This window comes from Cetorhinus maximus, chromosome 21, assembly GCF_964194155.1.
Source record: "Cetorhinus maximus chromosome 21, sCetMax3.hap1.1, whole genome shotgun sequence".
NCBI classification, from domain to species: domain Eukaryota; kingdom Metazoa; phylum Chordata; class Chondrichthyes; order Lamniformes; family Cetorhinidae; genus Cetorhinus; species Cetorhinus maximus.
In genome coordinates this window covers 50,411,347-50,430,744 of record NC_135899.1, presented here as the reverse complement: position 1 = coordinate 50,430,744, position 19,398 = coordinate 50,411,347, and the positions used below count along the sequence as shown (strand labels likewise).

General features: G+C 43.8%; 1 protein-coding gene across 1 annotated transcript in view; it reads left to right on the top strand.

The window, feature by feature from the left end:
- Positions 1 to 19,398, top strand: part of LOC144695879 (glycoprotein endo-alpha-1,2-mannosidase-like protein) — a 60,479-nt gene that overhangs the window by 24,918 nt on the left and 16,163 nt on the right. Inside the window, exon 2 of the mRNA XM_078566950.1 lies at positions 7,398 to 7,507. Coding sequence (XP_078423076.1) covers positions 7,398 to 7,507 — 110 coding nt within the window. The remainder of the gene's footprint in view (positions 1 to 7,397; positions 7,508 to 19,398) is intronic.

Genomic DNA, 19,398 nt, shown 5'->3' with positions numbered 1-19,398 from the left:
TCTGTGTGTTCATCTCTGAAAAAGATATAGAGGTAGCTATGGCACCTTGGTGTTAATAGCCTTTGTTATTATTTCTCCTTACTTGCCCTTCCCTCTTTGTAATTTCCCACATACTACCCTTGGTCTTAAAGACAGCAGACACCTGTTCCAAGGACTCTACCATTTGTGACTCTGTGGCCAACTGTGAGGAGGGGGGAAAGGGTAGCAGGGGATGACTCACATGCTTTTCCCTGAAAAGACTTGTCCTCGGACTGTACGCCCCTTTGACATCGCTCTTGAGAGTCACTGGATGGGCTACAGATCCCCCTATTCTGTGTAATTCAGTTTCCTGGAGACAAGTGACCTCTTTTTAGGAAATTTTACTCCTCTTTTTCTTGGGTTTTCCCACACTACTCATGACCAAAAACATAAGAAATAGGAGCAGGAATGGACCATACGACCTGGTGAGCCTGCTGCGCCATTCAGTACGATCATGGATGATCTTTGGCTTCAACTTAACTCTCCAGCCCGCTCCCCATATCCCTTAATTCCCTGAGAAGCCAAAATTTTGTCTATCCCGGCCTTAAATATATTCAACAATGGAACATCCACAACCCTCTGGGGTAGAGAATTCCAAAGATTCACAACCCTTTGAGTGAAGAAATTTCTCCTCATCTCTGTCCTAAATGATCAACTTCTTAACCTGAGATTGTGCTCCCATGCCCCAGAATCCCCAGCCAGGATAAACATCCTCTCAGTGTCTGCCCTGTCAAATCCCTGCGTGTCTGTGTGTCTGACCATGTCTCTGTGTGTTACTGTGTCTGTGTGTGTTACTGTGTCTGGGTGTATCACAATGTCTGGATGTGTCACTGTGTCTGTGACTGTGTCTGTGTGTGTTACTGTGTCTGGGTGTGTTACTGTGTCTGTGTGTGTCACTGTGTCTGTGACTGTGTCTGTGTGTGTTACTTTGTCTATATGTGACTGTGTCTGTCCGTGTCACCGTGTCTGGGTGTGTCACTGTGTCTGGGTGTGTCACCATGTGTGTGTGTGTGTGTGTGTGTGTGTGTGTGTGTGATGGTAGAGGTGGACGTGGCTTAAAAGGCTGAAGAGCCAACAAATTTGCCCTACTGCCTAATACCCCACTTAGGGGGATATTGAGACTGTGGCTGGGATTTTCTCGCCATCAGATTGGCCCCCGCTGAGGTGGAGGCTGGCAACATCTTTGAGGCAGTCACCTGCAAGGCCATTGGAGCATTATCTCACTAACCACATGAAAGCACCACAAAAGTGCAAAGGCTGCAACCTCGATCAGAACCCTTCCTGTGAAAGGGCTTCCTCTCCATATTGATGGCCCTACAAGCTGTGGGCTCTCCACATTTTAAGGTATTAAAAAGACTTCCAAGGGCGCCTCCATTTTGAGACACCCTCGCTCTTCCATACCTGCTTCAGCAGCCCCACCTCTGCCAGTAGGGCAGCTGTCAGTCCATTGCTTCCAGCCCTCCTATTGGGCTGACTGCATCAGGAACATGCCCACCATCCCTAATTTGATGACAAACGCAGAGGAGTCTTCTTATTTGGCCATCTCTAGAAAGATTCTAACTGTCACACATCTCTGGTCGATGTGGGATTGGGGCCTGGAAATTTTCCAACCGTTGGGGCACTGATGATGTCAGGAAAATTCAGCCCTGAGTATGTTTTAGTGTCTGGGGGTATGTGTGTCTCTATATGTGTGTGTGTGTGTGTGTCTCTTTGTCTGTTTGTGTGTCAGTGTGTCTCTCTCTCTGTTTGTTTGTGTGTCTATATTTATTTGTCCATGTATGTCTATGTGTGTCTTTGTGTATGCATGTGTGTGCTTGTGTGTGTGTGGTCTCTTCCTGTGTGTGTCTAAGTGTGTATATCTGTGTGTTTGTGTGCACGTGTTTGTGTGTCTGTGTGACTGTGTCTCCCTCTGTCTGTTTGTGTGTGTGTGTCTCTCCCTCTCTCTATTTGTTTGTGCGTCTGTGTGTATTTGTCCATGTGTGTCCAAGTGTGTCTGTGCATGTATGTTTGTGCTTGTGTGTGTGTGGTCTCTTCCTGTGTGTATCTGTGTGTGTATGTCTGTTGTAGATCGTGCTGTCATCTTCACCATTCAGTATCTTTGCATTTCATGCCCCATATTCCAGTGGTTCTCAGAGTATGGCCCTTGGACCCACTGATGGTCCGTGAAGGTCCTTCAGGTGGTCTGCAGGCAGCTGCAAAACACAAGTCACTGACACACAATATCATGCTGAGGCCATATGAGAGAACAGGCCCGAGTCCTCATCCCCATCACTTCATGATGTCCACAACCAGACCGGCTACCACATATGCAGCATAAATCAACATAAGCACGAGCAATAACAATGTTGTTTCATAAGCAAGATTTATGTTACTGTTGATATAGTTTGATTAATAAAGATGTAAGTTAAGCATTAGTTTCTCTGAAGATTATAGTTTATGGTATAACTCATATTAGAATACTTCAAACAAACATGTTCGCATGTAGTATTAATGTTTACAATATGAAAATATCTATACTTTTGTTTCTGCCATGAATTAATAATTTACTTATATTTAATAAAATTATTGCACATAAATTTATTCCACTTAGTACCGAAAAAGCAGTAAAATATTTAGTTCCCATAAATTCCCATTAACTTGGATGAATTTTTTGTGGAAACAAGAGAAAGTAGGTGGAGTGGGACTGGTAAGCACTCGGGCGAGGGGGGGACGTTGATGTGGCTTTTGCCTCGTCTAAGTGGTCTGAGGGCAAAAAAGATTTGAGAGCCACTGCCACACTCTATGATCTCTCATATGCCGAACCCCTGTCTGATTCTGCAATTTGGTAGAGCCCAGCAAACCATTCAGGCACGGTGAGAAGTTGGGATTGTTGATCTGCCATGGTGACACAGGTAAATTTGTGGAAGAAGCTAGTTGCCCAAGTGTAGATCTGCTTGGTTGTCGTTTCAATCATAACGGTGATAACATGATACTAACTCCAGGTCCACTTCTCCTATTGTGGAAAAGTTAGACGTATTTGACAGGCTGAATTATGCTGCTCAACTCCTCGCACTTCCATGAGAGGAATGACTGAAAAGACCACATCTTGGCTTTCGTTGGTTTGATTTTAAGTTCTCGTCCTTGGATTCAAATTCCTTCGTGGCTTCGCCCCTCCCTACCTCTGAAACATCCTTCAGTCCTAGAAGCTTCCAGTGGTTTGCATTCCTCCAATTCTGGCCTCTCATGCATTCCCAAAATTTTTTTTTTCATGGAATGTGGGCATCGCTGGCTAGGCGAGCATTTATTGCCCATCCCTAATTCCCCTTGAGAAAGTGATGGCGAGCTGCCTTCTTGAACTGCTGCAGTCCCTGTAGTGTAGGTACATCCACAGTGTGGTTAGAGAGGGAGTTTCAAGTTTTTGACCCAGCGACAGTGAAGGAATGGCGATATATTTCCAAGCCAGGATGGTGAGTGGCTTGGAGGGGAACTTCTAGGTGGCGGTGTTCCCATCCATGTGCTGCCTTTGTCCTTCTAGATGCTTGAGGTCACAGGATTGAAAAGTGCTGTCGAAGGAGCCTTGGTGAGTTGTTGCAGTGCATCTTGTAGATGGCGCACACTGCTGCCACTGTGTGTCAGTGGTGGAGGGAGTGAATGTTTTAAGGTGGTGGATGGGGTGCCAATCAAACGGGCTGCTTTGTCCTGGATGGCACCAAGCTACTGGAGTGTTGTTGGAGTTGTACTCATGCAGGCAAGTGGGGAGTATTCCATCACACTCCTGACTTGCGCCTTGCACCAAGGACAGGCTTTGGGGAGTCAGGAGGTGAGCTACTCACCACAGAATTCCCCAGCCTCTGACCTGCTCTTATAGCCATAGTATTTATATGGCTGGTCCAGTTCAGTTCCTGGTTAATGTTAACCCCCAGGATGTTGATAGTTGGGGATTCAGCAATGGTAATGCTATTGAACGTCATGGGGAGATGGTCCAATCCTCTCTTATTTCACCCCAACATTGATAGCCATACCTTCAGCTGTCTAGGCTCCAAGATCTGATATGCCTTCCCAACCTCTCTGCCTCTCCACCTCTCTTTCCTCCTTTAAGATGTTCCTTAAACTTACCTCTTTGACCAAACATTTGATCACCCATTCTAATGTCTCCTTCCTTGGCTCAATGTTTCTCTGATAGTTCTGCTAGGAAACACCTTGAAATGTTTTGCTTCATTAAACGGGTGTATAAATATCAATTATGTTATAATTAATTTTTTTATTCATTCAAGGAATGTGGGCTTCGCTGGCTAGGCCATCATTTATTGCCCATCCCTAATTTCCCTTTATAAGGTGGTGCGAGCCATTCTAAACTCCATTGACTTTGGTGGATATGTAAAATCCCGCTGCCGTCCAATTCCGTCCAATGTTTTGAGTCCATATGACTCTTCTCCAGAGCTGAAGAGAGGTAGAAATGTGATGGATTTTATTCTGTTTAAGAGGAGAATGAGCAGGTGGAGAAAATAGAAAATCAGGGATAGGTGGGAGCTCAAGGGAGATTCGACAAATATGTCATAGATACAAAACAAACGGAATGTTAATGGTAGTGTTAAAGACTAAAGAAGGTGCTAATAATGGCATAAAGGTAAGATAGCAGAATATGTTAACAGCAGAACAAGGGTCAGCGCTCTGAGAAAGCAAAACATGAAAACAAGTTACAGTTGTCCCTGTGGGGAAGGGGTTTGGGGAAAAAAAATTTTAAAAGATCAAAATGGAGGACAGAGTTCTTGGTCTGAAGTTGTTGATCTCAATGTTAAGTCCAGAAGGCTGTAAAGTGCCTAATCAGAAGATGAGGTGTTGTTCCTCCAGTTTTGCGTTGGGCTTCACTGGAACATTGCAGCAGGCCAAGGATGGACATGTGGGCATGAGAGCAGGATGGTGAATTGAAATAGCAAGCAGCAGGAAGGTCGGGGTCATACATGCAGACTGAGGGAAGGTGTTCCACAAAGCGGTCACCCAGTCTGCGCTTAGTCTCCCCAATGTAGAACAGCAGTGAATATAGTGGACTAACTTGAATGAGCTGCAAGTGAAGCGCTACTTCACCTGAAAGTGGTGTTTGGGGCCTTGGTGAGGAGGGAGGAGATAAAGGGGCAAGTGTTACACTTCCTGCGATTGCATGGGAAGGTGCCGTGGGAAGGGGATGAGGTGTTAGGGGTGATGGAGGAGTGGGCCAGGGTGTCACAGAAGAAACGGTCCCTACGGAATGCTGACAAGGTGGGGGTGGCATCATGCTGGAGTTGGCGGAAATTGCAGGGGATGACCCTTTGAATGCTGAGGCTGATGGGATGAATGGTGAGGTCAAGGGGAACCCTATCATGTTTCTGGGAGGGAGAGGAATGTGTGAGGGCAGCAGTGCGGGAGATGGGTTGGTCGCGGTTGAGGGCCTGTCAACCACAGTGGTGGGGAAACCTTGGCTCAGGAAGAAGGAAGGCATGTCAGAAACGCTGTTTTGGAAGGCAACATCATCTGAATAGATGACGCAGTAACTGATGACATTGCAGCCAGCCATGTGAGACACTTTTGACAGCGTGCTGTTTAGGCTCAAGGCTAGGGGTTGGGGTTAGTGGTTTGGGCTAAGGGTTAAGGTTATGGTGTTGAGGTCATTGGTAAGGATCTATGGTTCTAGTTAGAAGTTAGTGGTTAAGGTTAATGATTAGTGCTCAAGGTTAAAGTTACAACTGTTATTACCAACACCTTTGTCACTAGACATGTCCTTAGATGTCCATTGCTTCCTGTGGAAATTTGTATTGAGAGCATGAAGCAGTTCAGGCTGCCCATCCCCCATCCTCTTTCTTTAGATCTGGAATTCCATAACTTTGGAACAAATAAAAAGAAGTGTGTTCATTCAAAATTCCAAAATGTGGGGAAAATTTAGTTCCACAGAGAGAATTCCGTTTCATGCAAACAATTAGGAAGGACTTGGCATCACGATGGAGGTCAGTTAGAATGGGTTTATCACATTTCTCCACTCGAATCAACCAGCAACAATCTGCAAAGCACTAACCGGCTCATTTGCAGCTGTGCAAATGAATATGCTAATAGTTCTTGTGAGCTAATGCCTCATCATTCCTGAACTGGTCAAATGAAGTGTTGAAAAAAACCTTTCAAATGTGCTATTATTGCCAACTAAAGTGACACTTTACAAAGTAAATAGGTTTGTTCCCCATGCAGTGTAGTGGGTATTCTAGATATGTGTATAAACTCTGCAGAAAATCTGTTTTACACTTAAGTCCTTGCAGGCCTTGCTAAGGAGATCTGAACAGGAACTAATGGGAGATGAAGCCCATACTTCACATCAGTGATTAACTTATTTCGGCCCATAAACTGCAGTGAGACTCCTGGCTGTATTAAGATTCTAATTTGAGAGCTGTAATGGCAATCCTAATTCAGGAGCAAGATGCTGCTGCAATTGCACATCTGCACTCATTTGCATTGCCGTAAAGTCGACGCTGTGAAAACAAAGCCCAATGATGTTGTATCAGTAAATGTGAATTGTTTTGTTACAGTATTAATTGTGTGGCTCACTGAATCATATGCTGCAAAAGCCCCTGAAAGCTTTGTAATCTTGGGTGAAATTTTACACTTCTCCAAGGGCAGGTTGGAAGGCAGATGGGGTGGGGGGGTGGGGGGGGTGCGGGGTGAGGGGGCATAAAGTTCTGTGCACTGCTATGGGTGCTGCTCCTGCCACCTACCCACCTGCCCCACCCCGCCATAATTTTACGAGCAGTGGGGATGGTGTCAGGCTGCCCGCCCTCCTGCCCACTAATTAATGGCCGCTTAGTAGGGTTGCCAACCCTCCAGGACTGGCCTGGAGTCTTCAGGATTTGAAGATCAGTCTCCAGGACACTGCTGAACACAACCCTGGAGAAAAATCATTAAAAAAAGATTGGGTTTTTTTGTCATTCTCTTTGAACATTTCTCTTCACCAGATATAAAAATATTTTCCCATGGGGAAGAAAACCTGCCTGTTCTGGCATACATGTGACTCCAGACTCACAGTAATGTGATTGCCTCTTAACTGCCTTTAAAATGGCATGGCAAGCCACTCAGTTCAAGAGATGGGCAACAAATGCTGCCTTGCCAGTGATGCCCACATCCCATCAAAAGAATTTTTAAAATGCCCAGCTGCCAAAAGCAAAACATTTGCCACCAGATCTGTCATGATGTAAGGCAATGGCTCACAGCCCCTGTGCAATTGTCACTGCTCCAAACTCATCCATGGGTAATGGGGCACATTGAATGACTGTGATATAATGACAGCAACTGTATCACGTTTCAAACAGCAGTTTATTGAAAATATATGGTTTCAACTTTATTTTTGTGCAAACATCACTATATTCCCTCTCATCCAATTCCAGGTGTACTGGTGTTGTCCTGGTATCCTTCTGGATTGGAAGATGACAACAGAGAACCGGTGGATGACCTGGTACCTGCCATAATGGATGCTGCAGACAGATACAGTCTGAAGGTAGTATTGTGGGCGGCCAGCAATGTATTAAACACATATCCACTATTCAGCAGCACACCTTCACATTACTGTGTCTGAGTTGATTTTCTCTTGCTTTGCTGCTCCTTCTTTCACTCTTAGAAAACCTTGAGGAATACTGAAGGAGTAGTAGGGAGATAAAAAGGGAAATTTGAAATGTTAAATGTGAATATGAAAATATGCTAGCAGATAACATAAAAGGAAATGATAAATCTTTTACAATTATCAGAAAAGGCAATTAAGAGAAGGCATGACTGCTTAGGATGAAGTAGGAAATTAATTAAGGAAGGTGAAGGTATGACAGGGACATTAAATAATTAGTTAGAAGATGTTAGAAGTGATCATAGAAAGATGTACAAGTAAACCATTGTTTCACCTGGAAGGAGTGTTTGGGCCCTTAGTCGGCGTGAAGGGAGGAGGAGGGGAAAGCAATTTACTTATACTTCTTTCAGTTTAGTAAATTGGATTCACTGCTCACGATGTGGATCCTTCTACAGTTGGGGAGACCAAATGCAGACAGTGAGACTGCTTGGCAGAACACCTCCAATCTGCAAGAGCTTTTGTCATTTTAATTCTCAACCTTGTTCCCATTCTGAACTCTGTGACCTTGGCCTCCTGCACTGTCCAATGAAGTTCAATGCAAGCTCAAGGAACAGCACTTCATCTTTCGATTAGGCACTTTACAGCCTTCTGGACTCAACATTGAGTTCAACAATTTCACACTGTAACCTCTGCCCCCATTTTGCTTCCTTTGTCTTTGCCGGTTTTGGTTTTTCTGTCTTTATTTTGCTTTCAAATGGTGTTCTTGATTCTGCCATTCACAGCTCCTCTGGGTACATCATTTGTTTCTTTACTTGTCCCATTGATTCCCAAACCCTATTGATTTGCACCATCAGCTCTTTTGTCATTTAATCTCTTCTACCTTTCACGCTATTACAGACCTTCCCTTTTGTTCTGTTTCCACCCTCCCCCCATTCACTTGCTTAAAACCTGCTACATCTCTAGCTCTTCCCAGTTCTGATGAAAGGTCATCCACCTGAAACGTTGTTTCTCTCTCTCCACAGATGCTGCCTGACCAGCTGAGTATTCCCAGTATTTTCTGCAGTGTTTTACTATTCAGCATCTGCAGAATTTTACTTTTGTATTAGTGCTGCTTCTATACTGTATAGTTCACAGAATCTTAACAGCAAAGAAGGAGGCCATTTGGCTCATTGTGTCTGCACCAGCTCTCCAAATGAGCATTATGACCTAGTGTCATCGCCCTGCCTTTTCCCTGTACCCTTGCTTTCTATTCAAATATTCATCTAATGTCCTCTTGAATGCCTTGATTGAACCTGCCTCCACTATACTTCCAGGCAGTGCATTCCAGACCTCAACCACTCATTGTGTGAAAAGAAATTCTCACATCACACTTGCTTCTTTTGCAATCACTTTAAATCTGTGTTCTCTTGTTCTTGATCCTTTCACGAGTGGGAACAGCTTCTCCCTATCTACTCTGTCCAGCCCACTCATGATTTTGAACATCCCTATCAAATCTCCTGTCAGCTGCGGTCTCTCCAAGGAGAACAGTCCCAACCTCTCCAATCTGTCCTCATAGCTGAAGTTTTTCATCCCTGGAATCATTATTGTAAACTTCTTCTGCACTCTTTCCAATGTGTTCAGATCCTTCCTATAATATGGTGCCCAGGGCTGTACACAATATTCCAACTGAGGTCTAACGAGTGTCTTATATAAATTCAGCATAACCTCCCTGCTCTTGTACTCTATTCCCCTATTAATAAAGCCCAGGATACCATATGCTTTATTAACTGCCCTCTCCACCTGTCCTGCCACCTTCAATGATCTAGGCATATATACACCCAAGTCTTTCTGCTGCTGTACCCCCTTCAACATTTCACCCCTTATTTTATATTGCCTGTCTATGTTCTTCCTACCAAAATGCATCACCTCACACTTCTCCCCATTGAACTTCATCTGCCACCTATCTGCCCACTCCACCAACTTGTCTGTGTCCTCTTGAAGTTCTACACCAACCTCCTCGCAGTTCACAACACTCCCAAGCCTTGTATCATCGCAAACTTTAAAATTGTCCCCTGCACACAAAGATCTAGATCATTAATATATATCAGGAAAAGCAAGGGTCCCAATACCGACCCCTGGGGAATTCCACTACTTCTCTGCTTCCTGCCCCTTCTTCCTTTCTTCCATGAACACTTCCTCCCTAACTTCCTCTGTATCTATTGGCTTTCTTGTTCCTACTTGACAGTTACATTCTCATTCACTTTTCATAACCTACTCTCTCAGTGTGATTGCTTTCCTCCTTTGTCTCTGTCTCCCTTTCACACATACTGTTGAGCCAATAACTCAAGGTGTTTCCCTTTAGGCTGATGGAATTGAATCACTGATATTTTGTTTTTGTATGGAAATGAGGAGGACAGTGTCCGTGGTTACCATATTATGCAAATACACTTCCACCACTGTTATACACCTATAATAACAGATTCATGGATTGGACAGTGTGCAAAGATGAGCAATTAGAAAGATTCCCAAGTGTGAAGGGCATGAGCTATGATTAAAATGAAAATTTATGAAAAATAAATTTTAAACAATTATTCAGAAAAACCTCTTTATTCCAAGAATGCTGAATATTTTCAATAATCTGGCAGGCATGTAGTAAGGACAAAGACATCTGAGGAATTTAAAATGCAAATGAATACACAGTTTGGAGGGTCAGGGTAAAAGAGGCGTCAATGCGATGAATGGACTTTGCTCAGAAGAATATAGGAACAGCAATAGGACATTCTCTCAAGCCTATTGCACCTTTCTATTAGATCATACCTGATCTTTCACTCCATTTCATAAGGGATGAGATCCCTTCATACCATGAACTCTCTCCTCCATCCCCACCCCTTTTTGATCCCCCCTTTTTTCTTATTCAGTTTTAATTTTTAAAAATGTATTTATTCCCCCCCCCCCACTTATTTTCGTTATTATTGTTTTTTGAATTTATTTTCATTTTTATTCATTGTTTTATCGCCAGCCTTTAGCCTTTTCGATCTTTTTTTCCGCCACCGTCCCCTCACCCCACCCTACCCCCACTAGGGCCATCTGTCACTTACCCTGGCCTGGCCATTATCACATTCTGCTTTCCACTCTTAATGTCACCATTAGCACCACCTTTAGCCAGTAACACCGCTATTAACAACTCTTTGAACTTATGTTTATGACATCTTTCGCAATCTCTCCTTTGCCTCCACCTATCGCTGGCCTTCTATCCAGCTTCACCTGTTACACCCCCCTTAAACAGTATATATTTCACCACATTTCTACTGCCCTTTAGCTCTGAAGAAGTCATACGGGCTCAAAACATTAACTCTGCCTTTCTCTCCACAGATGCTGTCAGACCTGCTGAGTTTTTCCAGCATTTTTTGTTTTCCTTTCACTCCGCTTGCCTTCACTCCACATCCTTTTCCTAATCTCTTACCTCAGTTTTAAAAGTCTTAATTGGCCCCCACCCTCAGCTGACTTTTGAGGGAGAGAATTGCAGATTTCCAACACCCTTTGTGTGTAGAAATGCTTCCAAACGTTACCCCTGAATTACCTTTGTATTTGATTTAAGGTGAGAGGAGAAAACTTTAGACAGATGTGTGGGGCAAGTTTTTTACGCAGAGGGTAGTGAGTGTCTGGAATTCGCTGCCAGAGGAGGTGATGGAAGCAGGTACGACCATGGTGTTTAAGAGGCAGCTTGACAAATACATGAATAGGATGGGAATAGAGAGACACGGACCCCAGAAGTGCAAAATGTTTTAGTTTGACAGGCAATATGATCGGCGCAGGCTTGGAGGGCCGAAGGGCCTGTTCCTGTGCTGTACTTTTCTTTGTTCTTTGTTCTTGAGTCTTGTTCACACAATGGATGTCTTTGAAAAGATTGTCAAACACAAAGGGACAGAGTTTCTGTTCGTTTGACTAGGGATATCAGTGCGATCCAGGCAAAATCAGAAAAATTGACGGAGAAGATCAGCTCATTTCAACGTCAAGCAAGTTAGCCTGAAGGCACAAATGTTCGTGTTTCTGTGAATTTTTTTTACACCAGTTTAAGATTCATTTCTCCAGATCAGGTTCAGCCACCAAGATTGACCACGGCTGCAGGTCAAAATTCCGAGATTCTGTCGATGGTAGGTGGCTCAGGAAGGCTCCTCAAATTGCATTCACTTTCTTAGGTGATTTAGGCACAAGTAGGCACAATTTTAAAATGTTATATGTCACATGAAAAATGAATTAATGTACCAAGAAACTGACTTGTGTGCATCAATTAAACCATTAAATGGTTCAAGTATAGCTTTTTTAAAGCAATTTGTTTTAAATTTTCCATCAGTAGGTAGAGGACTGGACACCCTTATTTCCTTTTTAGCGATAAACCCATTTTCAGTTGCAGTAATCTTACGCTGCAGGTTATCACTCAAGGGAGACTTACTATTGGAAAGAAACAATTATGTTCCATTACAGGGCCCAATTGCAGCTGTTATTTGAAGATTTTACAGTTGTGGTTATGCAAATTAATTCTATTGGAAAATTGAACTGTCATCTGATTGCTCGCTAAATCTAAACTTTACCCCCAAAATAATCTTCATCTGTATATGCATTTTGGGTAGCCATGTAAGGGATGATTCTCTGATCTAATGTTCCCAATAGAGAAGGGCGCTCACAGGAAAGTGAATCCATGGAATTTCAGGCCAGGATTTTACGGGGCCACAGAGAGCATGCTGGGTGTAAAATTGGGTGGATGGCCATGGGATGGCGTGGCCATTGGGAAGTTTGCCATGTGGGGACACTGCCAGCTATACCCTGGCAGCCTCCCGACATGCTTGAAGAGGGCCCTCCTGATCAGGCAGCCTGTTGCCGATGGAGGGCCCAGTCCTGCTGAAAGATCCCGCCCTTGCCCCCACAACTGAACCTCCCCCCCACCCGCCCGATCCCTTACCGGGGCCTGCCGCATTGGCCCTGGCGAGCCCATCCCAACTTGCCTGCACTCTCGGGCCTCCTCCACGGTAGCTTAACTGGGACTGGCTGCAGTACTAGCACTGGCCATCGCCCAGTGGCGCTGCTGGGACTGAAGAGCTGCCGGCCCTCCGATTGGCTGGCAGCTCTTAAGAGCAGGACATCCTAACCTAGAGGGCGGAGCACATGACTGCAGGCAATTAACTGCCTGACCAATGTAAAATTCAGTCAGGGCTTCCATGGCAGGTAGAGGCGGGGTTGCCCTCACCTTTCAGCCTGTGGTGGGGGCCACCACCAGCCTGCAAGACTCTGGTCTGAATTTCTGACTCCCCAGGGGATGCTGGATCAGAAGATAATTCCAATAAGAAATATGCTTCTGTTTCATTTAATTTATAGAAATCGTTTAAATTGTGGCCTGTAGTAATATTGATGCAGTTAGTAATAGATATAACATACGGTTTCTCTAGCCAGCAATTCATACTCATGAAATTATAGATTCTTTGAGCACGGAAGGGGACAATTCAACTTATGTGCCTGTGTTGGCTCTTTGAAAAAACTATCCAATTATTCCCACTTACCCTGCACTTTCTCTATTGCCCTACAATTTATTTTCCCTTCAAGGGTATATCTCTTTGAAAGTTACTACCGAGTCTTCATCCACCATCCTTTCAGCCAGTTCATTCCACATCGTAACAACTCACTGCATAATAAACATTCTCATCTCACCTCTGGATTTTTTGCCAATTATTCTGAAGTTCTGTCCTTTGGTTACCAACCCTCCTGCCAGAGGAAATAGCTTCTCCTGATCTACTCAAGAAAAATTGTTTGTAATTTTGAACACCTCCATTAAATTTCCCCTTAACTTTCTGTACCCTAAAGAGAGAAATCCCAACTACTATGGCCTCTCCGTGTGATTGAATTCCCTCATCTCTGGTACCATTTCTAGTATATCTCTGTGCAGCTTCTCGAAGGCCTTGACATCCTTCATTAGGTGCAACATGCAGAATTTGACTTTTTTTTTGCATTACATATTATAATTTCATGTAATTCAATTCTGTTCTCTTCCTCACTAGCTCCTGAGAGGAATTATTTGTTTCTCTGCTTCTTGGTTTAATAGTGTCTTATGCTTGAGTTATTAGCTGAATGAAGCAGAATGACTAAAACTGTGACTGACTCCATTGTGCTCATGAATCATGAGCTCATTGTTTCTCTTGTGACCTAAAATATGTTTTCAATAAGTGGTTAATTCTGCACAGGTTTATAAGCTAAATAGGATGACTTTGTACTGTGGACCAAAAAACAATATTCATTGTCCAGTGGGCAAACATCCTGCCCTTTCATCTCAGAACTTGAATCAGTGAAGGGAAATTAGGGGGAACATTGCTGGTGCCCCGCTATTTACAGCTTGCCAGCCTAAAAATGTTCTGTTTATTTCTACTCTCTGGTTTCTGCCCATTAAACAATCCTCAACCCGTGCTAATATATTGCCCCTAAATCCATGAATCCTAATTTTGTATATTAACCAATGTGTGGCATCTTATTGAATGCTATTTGAAAGTCCAAATATGTTACATTCACTGGTTGTCCCTTATCCATCCTACAAGTTATATCCACAAAAGAAACTCTAACAGATTTGTCAAACATGATTTCTCTTTCATTAAATTCATATTGAAACTTTGCTCAATCATGTTATGATTTTCCAAGTAAAAACAGAAAATGCTGGATGTTGCCAGTCCTGCTGAGTTTTTCCAGCATTTTCTGTTTTTATTTCAGATTTCCAGCATCTGCAGTATTTTGCTTTATGATTCTCTAAGTGCCTTGTTACCATGTCCCTAGTAATAGATTTTCCTGACTATTGATGTTCAGCCATCTGGTCTATAGTTCCTCCTTTTCTCTCTTCCTCCTGCCTTAAATAGCAGGGTTATGTTTGTTACCTTCCAATCCTTGGGAACAGTTTTAGAATCTGGGGAATTCTGGAAGATCAAAATGAATGCACCCACTGTCTCTGCAAATACCTCTTTTAAAACCTAGGATGCAAGTCATCAAGTCCAGAGGATTTATCACCATTTAGTCCCATTAATTGCTCCAGTGCTATTTCTTTACTTATACTGACCTCTAAGTTCCTCATTCTTACTAGACCCTTCATTTTCCATTACCTCTGGAATTTGTTTTGTGTCTTCTAGCGTGAAGACAAATTCAAAGTATTTATTCAATGTCTCTGCATTTCCTTATTGCCCATTATAAGTTTATTAATGGCGCAGTTGTCTCTGATTTTAGTGTCCTGTCCAACCTTACAGTTGGCAGACGGACAAATCAACCAGGCGGCCTTGGCATTTTTCATCAAGCCTCATCCGAGGGCAGGATAAAATCTCCGTTATGAAATAAAATAAAAATAAATATCCGTGGACAGCATTTTTATGAGGTATGAGGGCTTGATTGTGATGCATGGATATTTTATTGCAGCTTTTTAAACCTTTATTTCATCATTTGCAGGTCTGCAGCTCTCTGAGGCAGCTGTCTGCCTTCAGGGAGCTCTCTTGCAGTGCTCACCCATGCCCGCGGTGACATCATCGCCCGCCCTCTTCCTGCCCCCACCCCAGCAGCACTGAGCTTTTCAGCGCTCGTTTCTCGCTGGCTGACCGTTAAATGGCCAGCTAGCATGAAATCGCGGTCGGGGGCCGATCGCCGTCCCGGGGCCCGTTTCCCGGCAGCTCCCGGGCCCACCGATCACGCACACCCGTCAAGGGTAAAATTCAGGCCTATGTGTCTCTGCCTCTAATGGGCCCACATTTGTTTCACTAATCTCTTCCTATTTGCATATCTGTAGAGAGGTTTCCAATCTGACCTCAGATCTCTTGCTAGTCCCTCTCATATTATGTTTTCTTTTTTCTTATCAATTATTCAGTCCTTTTTTTCTGAATTCCAAAGCCCTGCAAATCCTCAGGCCCACTTTTCTTTATGGCAGCATTATCAGCCTCGTTCTTTGATCAGATACAATCTTTAACTCCTCTTGTTAGCTGTGATTGAAGCATTTCTTCTGTGGGGCTTTTGTGCTTTAAAGGAATGTAATACTTATTACAAATTATGTTTTAGTTTTTAAAATACTAGTCATGCTTGTCTACAACATATATTGAAATATAGTTTCCCGATCAACCTTAGTCAACTCACCCTGCATACCTACATAGTTTGTGTGGAATAAGGGAGATTCTTTGTCCTGGACGATGTCAAACCTCTTGTACTCATCCAGGCAAGTGGAAAATATTTCATCACACTCCTAACTTGTGCCTTGTAGATGGTGCACAGGCCTTGGGGAGTCTGGAGGTGAGTTACTCACCACAGAATTCCCAGCCTCTAACCTGCTCTCGTAGCCACAGTATTTATATGGCTGGTCCAGTACAGCTTCTGGTCAATATCCAAGATATTGATGATGGGGGATTCAGCAATGGTAATGCCATTGAATATCAAGGGGAGATGGTTAGATTATCTTTTGGAGATGGTCAGGCACTTGTGTGGCATGACTGCCACTTGCCACTTATCAGCCCAAGCCTGAATGTTGTCCAGGTTTTGCTGCATATGGGCATAGACTGCATCAGTATCTGAGGAGTCGTGAATGGTACTGAGCATGTACAATCATCAGCAAACATTCCCACTTCTGACCTAATAATGTTTCTGCCCAGTTTCAAATCGGGAACCTTTCACATGTTAGACAAATGTGATAACCATGATCGAGGGAAGGTCATTGAGGAAGCAGCTGAAGATTGTCGGGCCTAGGACACCACCCTGACCAACTCCTGCAGTGATGTCCTGGGGGTGAGATGATTGGCTTGCAATGACCACAACCATTTTCCTTTGTGCCAGGTATGACTCCAACCAATGAAGAGTTTCTCCCTGATTTCCATTGACTCTAGTTTTAGGCTTCTTCATACCACACTCTGTCAAATGCTGCCTTGATAAAAAGGGCAGTCACTGATACCTTATCTCTTGAGTCAAGCTCTTTTGTCCAGGTTTGGACCAAGGCTGTAATGAAATCTGGAGCTGAGTGGCCCTGGCAAAACCCAAGCTGAGCATGGGTGAGCAGATCATTTGCTGTGTAAGTACCGCTTGGTAACACTGTCGATGACACCTTCCATCATTTTGGTTATGAGTCGAGTAGATTGACAGAGTGGTAGTTGGCCGGGTTGGATTTGTCCTTTTTTTTGACAGGACGTACCTGGGCAATTTTCCACATTGTCAGGTAGATGCCAGTGTTGTAGCTGCACTGGAACAGCTTGGTTACAGGCACAGGCAATTCTGGAGCACAAGTCTTCAGTACTACTGCCAGAACGTTGTCAGGGCCCATAGCCCCTTGTATCGTATTGGTATTCTCACCATCCCTTTCTGACTCATTCTATTTATTTTTACCCAATATGCTGCTCTGCTCGAGAGCCTTGACATTTCCCTTGCTGGTTTTGAATTTACTATTTCCTGACTCCCCCCCAACACTCTCCCCTCTTATCGGTTTAAGTCCCTCTCTAATGCCTAGTTATTCGATTCACCAGAACGCTAATCCCAGCCCAATTTAAGCGGAGCCCTTCCCAATTGGAACAGCGCCCTCTTTCTCTAGTACTGGTGCCAATGACACATGCCTCCCATCATTTTTCTTTCAGTCATAGTATTTAGCATTCTAATCTTTTTATGCCCATGCCGATTGACATGTGGCTCTGGTAACAATCCAGAGATTATTATCATGAAGATTTTGCCTTTAATTTGGATCCTATCTCTCGCAGCAAAACATCATTCCTATTTCTACCCATGTTGTTTGTTCCCATGTGGACCACGACAACTGGCTTTCCAGCATCCCCACCCACTTCCCTCCTTCGCCCCCGCCCCCACCCTTCCCCACCACCCCGACTGACTCCAGGTTCTTCACCAGCTGCGAGGAAATGCCTTTCACCCCTGCAGCTCAGATTCTACCTCAACTAATTTGAACTTAAGTTGATTGAGCTGCAGACACTTCCTGTCATGTTGTTATTATGAGAGAAAGGCACCAATCACTCATAAGAGATTGTGTAAACAAGCTGTGGGTCCATTTATTTAAACTAGGCATATGAGAACAGGTATACATGGACAGAAAGCTTGAAGACATCAGCAGTAGAGCTTTGTGTGTGTGCTCTGCTCAAAAGCAAAAAGTGAAACTAAGACTGGATCGCATGACACATTTCCCTTCTAGTGATGTCATGCTGCTATTCCTTAAAGGCATATTACAACATTTCCTAAAGATATGTTTGTCCAGGATCACAATGCCCTCCACAAGCTCCCACATATTATAGTTATGGTGTGACACCTGCCCTGCCATGTCTCTCAAATCTTATTTATTTACTTGATTAGCTAATTTGTTAATTTTTTAAATTATTATTTTAGTAGTATTAATTAATTCTAAGTTGCTAATTTAATAAAGTAATAGTGAGTTAGTTTCCTTGCTTAGAAAGAAAAAAACACTCACCGGCTACTGGGGGATAAAAAAATCAAAAGCAACACCTCCTTCCCCCTCTGCACTGAATTCTCACTTACACAATATTCTCGACGTTAGGGCTGTGTTAACAAAGCACTCTTTCGCAATCACACTCTGCACAGCAAGCTGCCAACACTGAAAGAGCACCAACAGGCAGCTCACCCATGCAAGGTGCAGGACATCTGGCAACTGCTGTGCAGATCCAATCTACAAGATTAGGTACATCTTTAAAGTGGGGGCAGGAGGAGGGGACAGTCCCGTCTGAGGGGCATGGAGGGTGGGTCATTCCATGGGAAGATTTTGAGAGGTTGGAAAGAGCATTAAAGTCACAAAAGTCATTCTATATAACTATCATTGTCACCATAATGTACTATCCTACTTCATCTTTCTTGAACGCTCGTCAGTCTTCAACACAATCAATCACTCCTTCCCCCAACAGTTCATGGGACTAGTGTTGATGGGTCCTGGTCTCAGCTAACCAAGCATAGTCATTGCACCTTCAGCACTCGCTTCTCAACCCACCCATTATTGTCATCTCAAGAGTTCTCCAAGGATTCGTTTTTGGCCTCCTTCTCTTCCACATGCTGCCCCTTAGCCATGGGGATCACCTCCCAAAAGCACGCTAATGGTACTTCCACTGCCTCCTGTTTTATCAGAATGTTTCCCCAGTGTCAGGTTTTGAATTAATCACAATTTCATCTAGTTAAACATTGGGAAGACCAAACTCATCCTCTTCAGCCCCCACCCTCTCCCTGCCCTCCACCCCACGCCTTTCCTGTCATTAATCACACCCCAACCCCTCTCCACCATTGGCCCTACCCATTTGACTCTCGCTAACTGATCCCACTCCAAACCCCTTCCTGTTATTAACCCCACCGCCCCTTCCTGTCACTGGCCCACCCCTCCCCCTCCCCACTACCGCCCCCACCACCTCCCTGCCACAGGCCTAATGCTTCCCACCACAAGCTCATGTATTTTTCTTTGCACCTCTTTGAAACACATTTTTCCACATTATGGGTATTATATCAATGCAAGTTGTTGCTGTATTCAATTGACCCTGAACTCAGGAATCAAGGGGTGTGGGACTGGGCAGCAAAATAGAGTTGAAACCCAAGATCAACCATGGTCATATTGAATGACAGAGTAGGCTCGATCCCACTCCTATTTCTTGTATTCATGTGTTCTTAGTGAGTGTACATGGTGTAAAAGATTTATGATGGTGTTCTGCAATAGTGTTGGAGGCAACATTTACAGCTTTAATAAAACCATAGTGTCCAATGCACATGCACCCAAAAAAGAATCTAAATCCTGTCTTACATGGTCCTATATTAGGGGAACATAAGAGCAGGAGTAGGCCATTCAGCCCTTCAAGACTGCTCCACCA